Genomic DNA, 16862 nt, shown 5'->3' on the forward strand with positions numbered 1-16862 from the left:
TTTTTAATTTTATGCCATCTAATATGGAAATTATTAAGTCGATTCCATTTTACCCCTCCATTTCTCAGACAAATTTTTTGTCAACAACGATTAATATGGCATTATGTTGGCCCACGTGATGTACAAACCCATGCAAGATTTCGAGTCAATAGGTTGAGTGGTTACAGAGATTCAATGCTGTGATGGACGGACAGACAACCTTCGTTAGACTACGGACCTTAAAAATAATAAGTAAAAATAAATAACATAAAAATAATTTCATAATAAAGCTTTTGTAGAATATTCCTAATTTTTATTTATTTTTATTTGTGTTCCTTTGCTGAATGACGTTCCCGAAGCAGCCACGAATCGACGTATTTTGCTGGAATCTAAGCGGGTCAGCGGTGGGCCTACAATTTTAAGAAACAGTAGTGAAGAAACTTTTTGTCATCAACGAAGCTCTGGTTGGGTTGGCGATTAGATTCATTTCGGAAAATCATCGTTCACATTCACACGATGAAATTGGTATCGTTCTCAGAGCGTCCATCAAATGCTTCAATTCTTCCGAAACCATCTTTTCAATTAGGTATTCCCGAAATCTACGAATTGTATCTCTTTCATTTAACTGTAATCTAATTGACAATTTTCTAACTTAATTTTCACCAAATGGCAACAAATCTTGTTTTAGAAGGTTTAATACCTTCGTTATCCTCATTTTCCTTCTCTCGTCATCGATGTTGTCACTAGTTCTTAAATTTGAATTTTTTCTTTGAAACTTTCGGGGTAAAAAAAAATCGCTCTCTCCTATTTCTCGAACGATTCACAGCGGTGTCCGACCTACGTCCCGTCCAGAAAGTCAACTAAAACAGCATAAAGAAATCTAAACGTTGAATTTGGCTCCTGTACGGGAAAAGTTTGGACACCACTGCAGTAGAAGGTGGATCAGAGCCCATTGGGAATACTCCTAAATCTGTTCACTGCTGACCAGCGCGACTTCTCCGTATGTGGGGGGACGGGTGGTCGGATAGCTTTTACCAGGTACCACTAAGTTGTAGAATGGTAATCCCTTTAGCTCTCTTAATTCGCGCAGCAGCACTAATTGCCTAAATTGCCTGAAGGCCAGAAATGCGAACGGTGCGTACTGAGTTAATTTTCTCTGTTCGCCACATGAAGATTTTCTTTGCTCAACGGAAAGAATTTTAAATGTAACTTCCAAGAATTCAAAATAATTCGCTATAAAATGACTGCGTTAAACAGAGGACTGAGTAATTTAGAATTATAAAAATCGTTATACAGTTTTATGTAGAAAATATCTTAACAATAGACAGTGAAAAATGCAAATTTAGTTAAATAATTTTAAACTTTTTGAACATGTGAAAAAATTTACGAATATTACAATCGAAGTTGACCCACTGCATCCAAATGTTATACGTCACTGTTACTAAAGGTGCCGTCCCAAAAAAAGCACTGACTACATGTTTGTCCAAAAATATGATCTCAGTTATCTTGATCCTGATCTTCTGTACGGTCCTTGATTCACCGCATACTCTGGCACGTCGTCTTTTGGTCGTATTGAAACGCCCAACTCTCATCTTCAGTGATAAAACAGTCTAGGAAATTGTCTTGACAAGTCCGAATGGAGTCTTGGCATGATGACACTCTTCTTTGCTTCAAAAGCAGCGAAGAGTGTTATCATGCCAAGTATATCGTGCGGTGATCATTAAATTACATGTCAATTTTCTTGGTATGGAGATCAAATATTAATTAGAATTGACCATTAGATATGAATCAGTTGAAATAAGTGTAAGAATTTTAAAGATTCAGTTCATATATTAAGTTAATCGGACGATATTTTGATCAAACGTAATGATGACTTTATTATTGAATTAATATTGAAGAAAATTTATGTATTTTTATGAAACATAGAAATGGAGATATCATTCTTTATGACCATATTCACCCAATAACTCTAGTAATGATTTTTTTGTGAAAAATGCACGATTCTCCCCCGCGCAATTTTCGTTTCAGAAATTCTTAAATAGAAGAAATCAGTTCCGAATGGAGTTCATTTATTTTGGTGTCATTTCTTAACATTCAGTTCTACATGACTAATTATGTTTTAGAATAAAACATGATTTAAAAAAATAAAGATCAAAAGAGTTGTGCTTCTAATCTTTACTTGTAAGAAAGCTGTTATTTAGTCATAAAACACGGACCAACGCTCCAGGTGCGACCCGCAATGCGTTGTCAAAGGCATCGCATTGCAGGTCTTAAACAATTGTGGTTACCAAGACTCTAACATCATAAATAGACTTTTAAAACTCTAAGTATTGTCCAGGTCTTCTTGGTAAAACGAATCTTCTTATTGTCCAGGTCTTCTTGGTAAAACGAATCTTCTTATTGTCCAATTTTATCATCAGACTTGATTGATCTGGGGAAGAATCGGGTTAGCTCTCAGAATAAGCCTCTTTCTTCGAGCAGAAACTTCTTTTGCAAAGGCCTGGAGTACTGCAAGATTACTTGGCGTTTGAATTAGTTGTTCCACTGCAGTTGGGGAGAATACCTGAACGTTATTTGGCATCTGAACTTTTGATAGTTATGCAACAATTCTATCAGCTATTTAGTGGCGTTAAGTTTAATTTCAAAGATTTTTTTTCTTTAAAAGCCATCTAGTTTGTGGAACTACGAATATATCTTCCTTTAACTTTGCATCACTAATTTTTGTTGACTGGCTTTTTAAGTACTTGAAACCTTCACTATTTTTGTCCAGAACTTTTACAGAATTTTTCATGAGACCCAACTTAATGTGCAAAGGCGGGGAGAAGCACCATTTGAGGTTTCACTAAAGGCGTGCAGTTGATGTTGATTATCCCGGGAACGTATTCTTCTCTGATGAGCCATTCCTTCACAATATAATGATGCTCTATTGCTTAACTATCCCATAAACACAGAAATCCTCGTGGTTTATGCCAGAAATTCCACTGTTACAATTTAGATCCTAATAGCTCAGCCAGTTGCTTTAAAGATTTAAATCCCTAACCAAATCAGTAAGTTCACTTTGCTCAATTAAGTGTTGGGTTTTGTCATTTTCAGGATTGTAACAAAGAGATCTGTAAACATTGAGGGGGCAGGTATGGGCTCTAATGACTGACTCTTGCTGTTCTTCTTCTAGAACAGTGATTTTTACGCAAATAGGTGAAGAAATAGGAACAGGAAGTTCCGGTTTGTGTGGCACTGCTCTTATTGCGGTCGGAAGGTTGAGATGTTTTATTTTATACCCCTTAGTATTTGTGAGGCAGAAGTAACAATCTTCGGGGTGACTTTTTGGTTCTCGCCAGATCATCGAAACGGCAAAAGGAATTTTAGAGTTCTTCCCCTTCGTCCATTCAGTCAGATTTACGTAGCACGTTATACAGCACATATGCGGTACCCACCTTTTATCCTGATCACCCATGTGACAAACAAAATAAAAATAATAAGCTTGTTTTATCTTGTCTGAGGCACAATATGGCCTTAGCAGCCCTTGTGCCATTAAACAACACACCAGCAACAACAACACCTTGTCTGTGATTGATCGACGTTGCGACTTCACTGTAACATAGCCCACAAACATAGCAAAAACTGTTTGGCAAATTTGCGCCCACGATGTGTTTGCTCCATTTCACGAGTTTCCACAAGATCAAAACGGAACTTTAAAACACTACAACCTACCACTCGATCTCACAGATCGAATTTAACCGCAAAAATGTATATTTAAGGGTTAAAGACAGCTTGTAAGCAAGTTGTCTTTCACAGAGGCGCCTAGCATCCGGAAATATAGTAGGGTTCACACATGCTACTGCATAATAAGGATTACAGCAATATAACTCAGACCGGCCACCCATCAGTGCCATAAAACTAAAAAGAGATATTAGTATACCATTGAACAACACAGATATGTCTCTTTTGTTACAATAAATTCAACCAGGAAAGGTACAGAGTACGATGTTGGACGATTTTGGTTGATTTTGAAGCTATTTTATGTTTTTTTTAAAAGTGTTTTTGCATTTTTCTGAAAGAATGTGACTTGATAGAAACTTTGTACTGTGATAGTCGTAATCAGCACATAAAAATTAATAAAAATATGTTTGCTTTCACCCATCTTAGCAAAACCTTGTTGACCAGTGTTATCAGAAAAGAAATGCGCTGCCACTCACTTCTGCAAGTTACGGACTCTCCGTCCTGATCCTTAAGTAAAAATAAACAAAACTCCAACCCCACATCTTATAACCGTTAGATTCCTTGGACTGATATTAGACAGCAAGCTGAAATTCCAAGCTCATACCATTGATTTAAGAACAGCTTGTCTAAAGCATTTGAATATACTTCGATCAGTCTCGTCCATGTCATGGGGGAGCTGATCGGTGTACATTACTTCACCTCTACAAGTCTGTAATCCGTTCACTCCTAGATTACGGTTTTCCAGCATACGGCTCTGCTAGGATAAGCCCATTAGAATGGCTAAACGTCACCTAGCACAATGCTCTGAGGACAGGCCTAGGAGCTTTCAAGACTTCTCCAGTCCAAAGCCTTTGCATTGAAGCACATGATCCGCCATTACAAATTCTCAGAAAAAAACATTGCTATCTCACTATACTTTGAGATCCGAAGTCTCTCCTCGCATCCTAGTTGGGAGTACCTGTAAAATACCTGGTGGGATTCCTTTTATGAGAGTATGCCACATGAAAACTAACCTGCGGAGCTTCAACATAAAGGGCCCCGGGTGCCAAGCGTATTTCGAGGCCAAGCTATATTCTTGCGATTTATAAAGTGCTCTTGATAAGTGATTGAAATTATATTTTACGTTCACATTTCTATAAACAGTTTTACTTTAAAAAACAGTTCTATACTTGAAAAGTAACAAGTAGAACACAGGAAGGAAATACACCTTTCTTTACATTTTCCTCAATTTATATTTTTACTAATTAACTAACACTTCAACCGCTTGGCCTCCGAGCGGCACTGCTCCTGCCTCCCCGTGGCGGGGCCGGTAACCTGGGGGAAAAGTTATCCTCCAGGGCGAAAAGGAGTAACGATGGATATAAATGACTATCCACCTCTAGAGCCTTCAAATTCAAGGCCAGACATACCAAATGATGATGACCTAAACCAACCAAAAAGGCTCCGAAGAGAAGTGCAGAGCAATGAGATGCCAAACTTCCTTGTAATACATTCGCTCTCCAACCAGCCTGTTGGCAAATTGTCACCATTTGTCATCCAAAGATTTTTGGAATCCATTGCTGGTACGCCGAAAATGGTTAAACGTCTGCAGTCCGGAGACCTACTAATCGAAACAGCTTCCTCAAAACATTCAGAATGGCTGCTTAAAACAACAACCTTTGCTGGGCTACCCGTATCTGTAACTCCCCACAATACGTTAAACTCGTCAAAAGGTGTCATCACAGAGTGGGACCTGATTACAGTATCTGAAGAGGAACTAGTACAGGAACTGGGCAATCAAAAAGTAATTAGTGCAAAACGTATAAAAACCAAAAAAGATGGAAACCTTGTTCCAACCCGATCCATAATTTTAACATTCAGCACCCCAGATTTACCATCCTCAGTAAAAGCTGGCTATTTAAACTGCCGAATACGGCCTTACATACCTAATCCTCTACGTTGCTTTAAATGCCAAAAATATGGACATTCGCAACAAGCATGTAGAGGTGATGCCATTTGTCCAATTTGTGGTTCCAAGGAGCATACACAAACAGACTGTTCAGCCTCAAGTCCCATTTGTCCAAACTGCAAAGAAAGTCACCCAGCCTTTTCCAAATCTTGTGAAATGTGGAAAACGGGGAAGAAAATCCAAAAATATAAAATAGAGCACAAAGTCACGTACCCTGAGGCACGCAGACAGGTTATGTCGACCATGCCCAGTCGTTCATATGCAGCTCACACTCGAAGCTTTAATTCAACAGCAGCTCAAACAGATGTATCCATACCTCCCTGCACATCTCTATCTAACTGGGTTAAAAACACATTATCAAGCCCTGTCAAAGACACACATCAAATTAAAACCACTGAATCGACCAACACTCCAATCAGTATCCCAGTTGAGACTCGGACAGTCCCGCATGACAAAGAAAAACTGAAAACTACTAAACACAACAATAATCCTGAATCATCCACTGGTAGTATGGAAGTAGATGTAAACCCAGATCATGAAGAACCAATACTAGAACTTCATGCAAACGATACTATGGATACCGGTCGCCCTACCTTCCCGAAAAGAGACCGAAAAAAATCCTCCTCAAACAAAAAACAGTCAGATGAATCGTCCTCATCTAAACCAAAATGAACCACAGCATCTTACAATGGAATTGCAGAGGCTTTCGTTCAAACACAGACGATATTCAATACCTAATTAATCAATATTCTCCGGTTGCCTTTTGTTTACAGGAAACTTACCTAACCACACAAATTTCTCCTTCGATAAAGAACTATTGCATTTATCGAAGAGATCGAAATACCGCTAGCGCTGCCCATGGTGGTGTGGCAATCTTAGTAAATTCAAAGATCCCAACTAAACATATCCCACTCCAAACTAATATAGAAGCTGTTGCTGTTCGTATAATTCTCCATAGTGCAATAACACTAGTCTCAATATACCTACCGCCAAACTGTACTAACTCTTTAAATGATCTTGAAGACCTCTTTATACAGGTACCTCCACCTCTCTGTATATTAGGGGACTTTAACGGGCACCACCCATTATGGGGCTCTCCTAATTTGGATAGACGAGGCCGACTAATTGAAAGTTTTTTGGATGCACTAAATCTCACTATACTCAATACAGGTGCACCGACACACGTACAGCTTCCAACAGGACACACCTCAGCAATAGATCTCTCAATTTGTTCACCAGTACTAGTCCCAGCCATAGAGTGGTATGTAATAAACGATCCCATGGGCAGTGACCACTTCCCAATAGTATGCAACTTTCTAAAAGCAAAGACTCCTTCAATTCAACCCTGCAGAAAGTGGAAATTTGTCCGAGCAGACTGGGCAAAATTTCAATCATCAATTGACCTCGATGAGGAAAAAATCCGCCTCCAGCACATTGATGATGTGACAGATTACATCACGTCGCATCTTCTAAATGTGGCTAAAGACACAATACCAATATCAAATCCGCCGGGCCGAAAGCATTATAATTACTGGTGGAATGACAAATGCACCACAGCAAAGAGAGCAAAAAATAAAGCCTGGAATTTGTTTCGGAAATGTCCGAGCACAGTCAATCTCATTAATTATAAGAAATTAAGGGCAAAAGCACGCTTCATACAAAAACAGGCAAAGAAAGAATCCTGGACCCGTTTTGCATCCACTTTTCACAGAAATACCGATCCCAAAATAATATGGAAAAAAATTAGACAGCTGTCTGGTAAGTTTCCTACCATACCTTCTCCAATCCTCTCCTGGAATGGAAAAGATCTCTCTAATCCTGTAGATATAGCTAATGCTTTAGCCAATACTTTTGCAGAAATCTCAGCAACGTCAGCCTATACTACCTCTTTCCAAAGAATTAAAATCACTAAAGAAAAGCATGCTATTCATTTTCAAACTACCCGTCCTCTCCCATATAACAAACCTCTGCAATATTCTGAACTTTTACATGTCATTAGAACAGCTCGCAATGGTGCTGCTGGACCAGATGGAATTTATTATGTCATGCTACAACATCTTGATGACAAAGCTCTGCGCTGCCTCCTGGTCTTTTACAATCGCATATTTTTAGAAAATGTTTATCCAGCATCTTGGCATCACTCTACAATTTTGGCATTCCTGAAGCCTGGAAAAGATCCATCAAACCCAAATAGCTATAGACCCATATCTCTCTCAAGCTGCCTCAGTAAAATCCTTGAGAAAATTAACCACAGAAGACTCGTCTGGATCATTGAGTCGGAACATCTAATGAGCCATTGTCAATATGGCTTTCGCCAAAACAGATCATGCTTAGATCTTATGGTCAAGGCCGAATTTGCCATCCGTAATGCTTTTGTCAAACATGAACATCTAGTAATGGTTTCAATAGACATAGAGAAGGCTTTTGATACCACCTGGCGGTATGGTATACTTAGTGATCTTTACCTTCTCGGACTACGAGGCAATCTTCCTATATTCATTCAGAACTTTCTACATACAACAACATTTCAAGTTCGATATCAACATGCCCTTTCCCCAACTTTCATCCAGGAAGAAGGTGTTCCACAGGGATCAGTACTGAGTGCCACACTTTTTGCCCTGAGAATAGATTGTATTACTAAGCAGCTTCCAAATACAGTTGAGACTTACCTTTATGCAGATGACCTTTCCATCTCTTGTCATTCTCAAAACATGAGGTCTATTGAAAGACAGCTTCAGATATCACTTAATAAAATTCAACAATGGGCGAGCCTCAACGGCTATCGGCTCTCACAACAGAAAACAGTTGCCATCCATTTCTGTAGACAACGCAAACTTCATCCAGATCCTGAACTTCAAATTTCTAACATCTTTGTCCCGGTCACCAGCAACATCCGATTTCTAGGATTAACCCTTGACAATAAGTTAAATTTCCTAGATCATATTAAAAATGTACGGACTTCATGTCTAAAAAAGTTAAACATACTCAGAGCTTTATCTGCCCAAACATGGGGTGCAGATCGTACCACACTTCTTCGGTTATACAGGGCATTAATCAGATCTCGTCTCGATTACGGTGCTCCAATCTATGATTCTGCCAGAAAGAGTGCATTACGCTGGCTTGATCCCATTCAGCACAGTGCTTTGAGAATTGCAACTGGTGCATTCAGAACGTCGCCAGCACATAGTCTCTACATTGATGCTCATGAGCCCCCACTAACTTTACGCAGGAAAACACTGTTACTCAAATATGCTGTCAAGATACAAAGCTGTGCTTCTCATCCCATTCGGTCATACCTTTTTAACCCACCGTTAGAAACCCTATACAGAAACAAACCTAGCATAGTAAAACCAGCTGGTCTTCGCCTTCTTGAACTTGTGCAAGTTTGGAATATTTCCATCCATTCCGTAAAGCAGGTAGCAACTTATACTCAACCTCCATGGACTCCTCCTCCTCTTCCAATCTGTGACACTTACCTCTGTCAATGGAGAAAGAATTCCTTGCAAGCAGCAAATATCAACCAAATTCACGCAGTTCACATTGAAAGATATTCTGATTTCTCTCCAATTTATACAGATGGCTCTAAATCTAATTCAAATGTTGGAGCAGCTGCAGTGTTTCCAAATACAATTGTATCAGCTTCCCTTCCGTCAGAATTTAGTATATTTTCTGCTGAATTATACGCAATAAAACTAGCTTTAGAAAATCTTCATTTTAACTCTTCCTTAAAATCTGTCATTTACACTGATTCCCTCAGCTCAATCATGTCGTTATGTAATTCCTCAGATAAAGTTCACCCTGTTCTAGATGAAATCAGAAGCTTATTACTGCAAATTAAAGAACCCAATCAACAGGTCACTTTTTGCTGGATTCCAGCACATTCCGGTATTTTAGGAAATGAACTGGCCGATAAAGCTGCAAAAAATCCAACTACCTTAGATGTAACCAACATCCCTGTTCCAGCATCAGATTATGCACTAACCATTCATGCTGCTTGCCTATCACAATGGACAGCCCTGTGGCACTCCCAGACTAATAATAAACTCTTTCAGTTTAAACAAGACCCGAAAATTTGGCGCTCCAGTGTCCGTACATCGAGACGAGAAGAAGTAGTCCTCTCAAGGGCAAGAATAGGACATACACATCTGACCCACCTTCATTTACTGAGAGGAGATGATCCACCACAATGTACACATTGTTCTAACAATTTGACTGTAAAACATATTCTTATTGGCTGCCCCTATTATAAACAAGCGAGAACTTCATCCTTGATCTCACTGGTTAATCTACATAAACCAATTACTCTTGAAAACCTGATTGGTGATAAGGCAAATATTTCTGAATTTTTTGACTTTCTCAGGCAAACTGGGCTTTTCAATTATTTCTGATTTTCTTTTGATTTAGAGAAAACTCATGTCTTAATATAATTAGTGAATAGGCACATTATAGCCTTAGCAGCTGATGTGCCATTAAACCTCCAGAGCAACATCAACATAAAGATCTTCATGCTTGGAACGTTGATCTAAATGACAATTCTCAGGACACAACTTCCTGTACCACATTGCATACATTTACATGCCTCTCATAATGACCGCTTTCTTCGATGGAGGAAGGATGTTTTATTTTCTTCCAATATCAAACAGTCGCACGCATCTCATTCTAATCTCAACTGCAATGCCTGTACAATGTACACTGGCGTATCGAAAACTAACAGCGCGGTAGGTACTGCAGAAGTTTTCCCTTCATTTATACTTACAGCTCATTACCAGCCACGTACAGTATCTTCACTGCTGAGCTGTATTCCATAAAGGTAGCACTTAACCAGATTGCTGAATGTTCTATTTCACTTGCGCTGACCTGTATTGACTCTCTCTCTCTCTCTCTCTCTCTCTCTGTCTGTCTCAGTGCAGTCTTTTTGACGTAAGGGAAAATTTCTCTTCATATCATTCTTCACTGAAAACTATTCACTATCGGTTACTCTCCTTCAGCAAGTCTGATGAATCAGTAACATTTTGTTGGATACCGGGGCATTCTGGAATTCCAGGAAATGAGACTGGGGATCTTGCAGCTAAATAATTTCTTCCCACATTCTTACAACAACATCACGTTCGTCATATGGATTATAAGCCTATAATTCTCAAGGCATTTTACGATAACTTGTCACAGATCTGGCAAAGTAATACCAACAACAAACTTTATCAGATGAAAGATCCAAAATCGTGGCTTTCTGGATTTAGATAAAACAGACGAGAAGAAAAGGTATTGGCAAGACTGAAAATTGGGCACTCTCATCTTACACACCTGTTTTTATTATTAGGAGAAGATCCATCCCAGTGCTCATCCTGTCACGCCCAGCTTACGGTCCATCACTTTCTTGTAGACTGTCTTTTTTACTTATCCATCCAGCTAAGATATAACAATTTAGTTATATCTTAATGCATAGTTTATTTCGTATAAGATATACGAAATAAACTATGAGCTGACGCAATTTGGCCTCAGTAGCCCTTGTGTCATTAAACTTAATAACAACAACAGAGAATTCAGGAAGGTAGAAAAAAAGATTAAAAATAAAAGGTCGAACAGAAGTTTATCTACCAGGAAGCAAATTATGCTCGACATGCCAAAATTTACTTATGTTCCAGCAACCCAGAAAAACCTGTCGATACAACACAGAACACAGTCACAGTACCTCCATCTATATCAACTGCCGATTGGGCTCGACCGATGCTCTCTTCCCCATGGCACCCAGCTACAGGTCAATGTAAAGTTACTTGTGGTTGTAACACTCGATTAACCGTTCCACAAATTGCTTCTGATACTGTGCTAGAAATTGTAAAATTGAATGCATCAGCCGGAAACAAGACAGACCAACCGTGCTCAGCAAATATGGATATTAATGTTCCTACCTTGCAGGATTAGCTAATCGTAGAACTACATACAGAAGATGACATAGACATTGGACGCCTTACCTTACCAAAAAAAGAATGGATGAAACTAGTTAGATAAAAATCGATTATAAAAAGCAGACTACGTAACAACATATTTGATATTTATGATCTAATCAAACAGCACATTCCAATAAGCATCTGCTGTTGGGAAACCAATCTGATCTCATAGGTGAGTCCAGTGATTAAAAACTATAGTATCTATCAACAAGACACAAACATTGCTATTTCAACAAGAAAAAGCGTAGCCATTCTGTAGACAAAAAGATTCCTACAAAACTGGAGACCACTACAGCCTGTAATGTGGTCTGCATTGATCCCACTGCAGACCACATTAGAGGCTCGATACGTGTTATTTTGAGTTTTATGTTGACCATAGTCTCTGTATACCTTTTCCTAAACGAAGAATTCACTTTCACTAATTGGAGAATGTTATTAAGCAGCTTCCATCTCCTTTTATCCTGCTAAGAGAATTTAATGAGCATCATCCTATATGGGGAATCTCACTAGATAGATAAACGAAGAAAATTCATTGAAACAATTCCTGACAAGCAGAATCTCACATTATTAAATACTTGTGCTGACACTTATATTCACTTTCCCAGAGGAGAATCTATTACTATAGATCAATGAACAGTTCTCCAAAACTGTTCCTGATCATTCAGTGGGCAGTTTTAAGTAACCCACAGAACAGTGACCATTACCCGATTATTTGCAAATTGTTGCAAATAAATTGAACCTTTTGATGATGAAGTCATCAAAAGCCAGCCTATTGATGATTTTACTGATCACATTACCCGTGTAACACAGATAATAACAGCTGCAATCTGTGCTGTGTTGTGCTGTACCCCACTCTTCTCAATAGTTTGGAATCGGTCTGAAGTTTTACAGTCAGAGAGAGGTTTAATGATTTTATGGACATAGAAATGTCCAACTACATTTGGGAAAACCTTGGATAAACGACTTTTCTTAATAAACCTTTTATGTGTTATGGATGCAGCAAACAATTCATAATGCATTTATGATTGCTGCAATAACCTGTTTTTATCTTACAGTGTATCGAGAAACCGAGAAAAGGTGATATTTCCTTTTCTGCAAGAAACGACTTGATATTGAGTCTACTGTTATGTAAGAGTGCATTTGCAGTAAATTGTGTTTTGTACGTGTGGTTGTTTTCCAGAATGAATTTAGACAAGTTTTTTGTTAAACTTTGAATGTTTTTACAAGCAGATCCTTCTAATTTCCGTCCCATAGTTCACAGCTGTACTGGGAAGATGTCCTGTTTATTGTGATATGAGCGTCAAAGTTGTAACTTCCGTACAAGCACGCCCTTCCGCCCATGGAATGACCAGTCCTGACGTCTTCTTTTCTTGTTTGTATCAAGGTCTGACGGCAGTAAAGCGTAATTTTGAAGCAGCTTCCAGGACAGTGAAGGAAGCAAGGAATTGATAGCTGGAGGACAGAGTTTTGTTCTCGTGGGTGGTTAGCTTGTTGTGCTGTTAGTATATAACTTCGCTTACTTACGAGTGTTACCACAAGGCTGTCAACTCGCTAGGTAAATCGCAAAGGTAAGTTGGTTCTATACTTCGCGATATTTCTTAAATAGATCGATGCTCAGAGGGAAATTTGTTTTCGAGATGAAGGGATCAGAAGCCACTGCTCACTTGTGTGTGGCACTTGGGTGTCACATTTATGTGACATGGGGTATTAGTAGCTAAGAGGTAACTCATTAAAATTATTTATACGTAAGTAAACAGAGAATCATTTTTAATAATCCAACATGCATATTTATGTCACTTGTGTACCAATTTCTGATGCTGTTGTTGATTACTTTTTCTATTGCAGACCTCTAAGACATCTGAGACTGCTACGTCATTGGAGATAACCGATGTGAACCTATTCCATTTACCTGCAAAACAGAAAAATAAAATGAAAGACTTATTTTATACAGGACAGTGGTTATTATTCATCGCTGCCCTCTTCGCTCCAAGTGCACAGTCCGAGTACAATGTAACCAGCTTCACGCCAGTGGAGGAAGCACCTATGTTTAGTCAAGAATTACTAAATTGCCTCCATGCGCTCCTTGAAGAGACGGAATACTTGCTTTTAGATAACCAAAGTGTATTTGTCCCCGATTATGCCCGACTTTATAATCGTGGAGACTATTACATCAACGATGGTCGTCAACTTGTGATCTGTTTTCCCAATGTCAGTTTTTCGCCGAACTTCACTCTGGTCGAATTACAAGAAAAGTTTACCGAAGATCATGGCTACATCACCCTCATTGGTTTGATAATCTCCATCGTATCTCTGGTGTTACATTTAATAATATTTGCAACTGTCGAACAAGTCAGAAATCTATTTGGATATTGCCTGGCGTTCCTCAGTGGTTGCTTGCTGCTAGCATACGTAGCATTTCTCATTATATCAGTAATAAAACACACTAAGGCGTGTGCTTGGTTTGGATACTTTGTAATGTACCTTTTCTTGAGCTCTTTCTTCTGGATGAATACGATAGCTTATCACGTGTTCAGGTCTTTAAGACTGGCCACAATGAACTTAAGCGTTTCTCTGCATAGATTACCAAAGAAGAAGTTAGCAGCTTATTGTTTATATGCTTTTGGAATCCCACTAATGGTTATCTCTGCTGCTTTAATTGTGGATTTTGTTGAAGGTGTCCCAAAAACCTACCGTCCATCGTTCAGTGAGCAGTGCTGGTTCAAGTACAGGGATGCTTTGCTTGTCTTTTTTGTCGCTCCGCTAATCACAGTCATGGCACTTAATGTTTTCTTCTTTGTAGGATGCGCACGCATCATCCTGACTTCTTCAATGAAGACAGATCAACACCAGACAAAGGTGCTGAAACGCCGATGTTTCATGTTCATGAAGTTAGCTTGCATTATGGGATTGACGTGGTTGTTCGGCATATTGAGTGGTGTTACAAATACCCCAGCTTTGTTTTACATCTATTTGTTTTTGAATACTTTACAGGGACTATTCATTTTCATAGGCTTCTCGTGTAGAAAAAAAGTATGGACATATTTCTTACACAAAGTGAAAAGGCAATATCCATCAGTTGTTTCGAGTAATACACACTCCCAAGCATCTACTGTGGTATAAGAAGAGGGATGGTTCTGGAGAACTGCAAACTTTTCACCGGCTTAAAATACTCAGATGTCACTTTCGCCACAGTTGTTTCATCTTACCTCATGAAGGAAATCATAGAACGAATTGAAATTGGACATTTTTCGCTCTTGTTTTGTAGAATTTTGAATTATCGGTTTACGTAAATGAGAATTTATTTCAGAACTTTAGGTATAACTGAATAAGGAAAAGTCAGATCGATATCAAATTTTTACTATATGTGCTGTTCGTCTCTCGGAAAGTTCCAGAATCAATATCAGTTTGATAATCCTACCTCTTCCCACATAAATCATCAGTAGTTTGAATGGTAGCGAATTACTAGAAAAGAGAAAATTTGAATCATAGCCAGATTTTCAGAGCATGTTTTATAGATCCTTAGGGAGCTTTTAAGTCCAATCTCACTCCCAATTATCATCCCCTACAGAAACATTGCCATAAATGTGGATCATCAATTGTAATCTTTTTCATAATTTCAGGACATTTTCAGGTTATTCCCCTAGATCTTTATACGAAATATCACGTGAATAGGGTGCTCTATATGCTCTGCGATTTTCCCCTCAAGAAAAGGAAATGTAACATAAATTCATCTCAATGGTAAGGATTTGAATGTAGTAAGTAGATTATTTCATAATCGAATGTTCTTGAAACATAACGCAATGCGTAGATTATTCAACTTGTAGTAGATAACACACCGTGCTTTAACAGTTTCTTTTAAATATAAGGAAAAAAATGCTATCATGGGTTTCTATTGAGAGGGGTTCCATGTGGCGACAACCATTTTCCCCTCCATCAGTTCGCCATCTTCCACGAAGGTAACTTAAAAGTTGTTTAACGTGGTACGTGTCTTAAAATGGCTTCATTCTATGATTTTCTTATCATTGGAGAAGGATAATGCTTTTGATAAACGCATCTATGATCGTCAACATAGCAAAAAAGTGTACTACTGTTCTCATCTCGCTCTCTCTCAGTTTACAGCTAATAATTACCAAATCTTGTGATCCGAATTTCTTGCTAATACAAAAAACAGAACTCTCCATAATGTGCCACTGTCCTACTTTCTCTCACAAGGTGATTGCTTCTTGCAATCTTAACCACATGCTGAGAAATTAGATTCCTTTCTATTCTTAGAATGTTATGTATTATTTTCATGAAAAGATTTCCCTTTACAAATCGATGTAGTTTGATTTTAAATATGCTTGAACAAAAGTGGGTAGGATGCCGTACTAAACAGAGAAACACTATGCTACGTTTACAAAACGTTTTGCAACCCATAAAAAAAAAAGGTAGTATTCACCGTAGGGAACAAGAGCTGTTTAGAGTCTCCAGCTGATTTTCTAAACTACTGGTATGTCCAGAATCCTAACTTTTTTGGCTTTCTGAGCATGTGTGTGATACGATTTGTCAAACCTACTCTTCCTAATGTCCCTTCCATCTTTTAAACAAGACAATCGACGACAGAACTAGTCCACGTAAATTTTCCAAGATGGTAGACTAGGATGAAGATGGTCTTTCATTTTTTAGACCTTGAGAAGTATTTTTATTATGTAATTTGTTGGCTTCACGTTCAAGAGCACGAGTTGTAACACTGCGATGAACATATCCCCTAACTATGCTTAATTTGAATTCCAATAACATTCTTATCCATGTATTGAAAGGGCCTTTTTGTAATATCTGTTATCTCAAATATGACAGCCTTCCATCGCGTCAATATGCGCTCATTTATATTTTATAAATAGATATTAACGAGATATCAAGCCTACTTACACGCTCGTTAGTAAAAAATTAGGTAATGTACGCATTGCGCTACATTTCAGGTACGTTCAATTATCAAATAATGTAACTTAGGGGTTAAAAGTCTCTATTCCATAATCAGAAAGTGTTAACCAAGTATCATCTTATGATGAATAGCCGTGAGATGGGGATTTTTGTAGCAGTTATTTGTTAAGGAAAGGGATAGGGATGTACCCAAGGGGGGTTGGCCTTCGAGCTTAATCTCTTCCATCGAGAGACATCCATTAGGAGTCGAGTTATTATATGCAGATAGCCAGACAAAAGAAAATAAAAAAAAACTGTGAAATTTTCTATAAGTGGAAACAGCGTCTTTGGTCTTCAGCTCTTTCCCAAGG

General features: G+C 38.4%; 1 protein-coding gene across 1 annotated transcript in view; it reads left to right on the forward strand.

The window, feature by feature from the left end:
* Positions 1–15084, forward strand: part of LOC150078954 (uncharacterized) — a 40528-nt gene extending 25444 nt beyond the window's left edge. Inside the window, exon 2 of the mRNA XM_090382899.1 lies at positions 13438–15084. Coding sequence (XP_090239025.1) covers positions 13438–14712 — 1275 coding nt within the window. The 3' untranslated portion in view covers positions 14713–15084. The remainder of the gene's footprint in view (positions 1–13437) is intronic.
* The last annotated feature ends 1778 nt before the right edge of the window (positions 15085–16862 follow it).

This window comes from Mastigoproctus giganteus, chromosome 10, assembly GCF_048544385.1.
Source record: "Mastigoproctus giganteus isolate SK-2022 chromosome 10, ASM4854438v1, whole genome shotgun sequence".
Classification (NCBI taxonomy): domain Eukaryota; kingdom Metazoa; phylum Arthropoda; class Arachnida; order Uropygi; family Thelyphonidae; genus Mastigoproctus; species Mastigoproctus giganteus.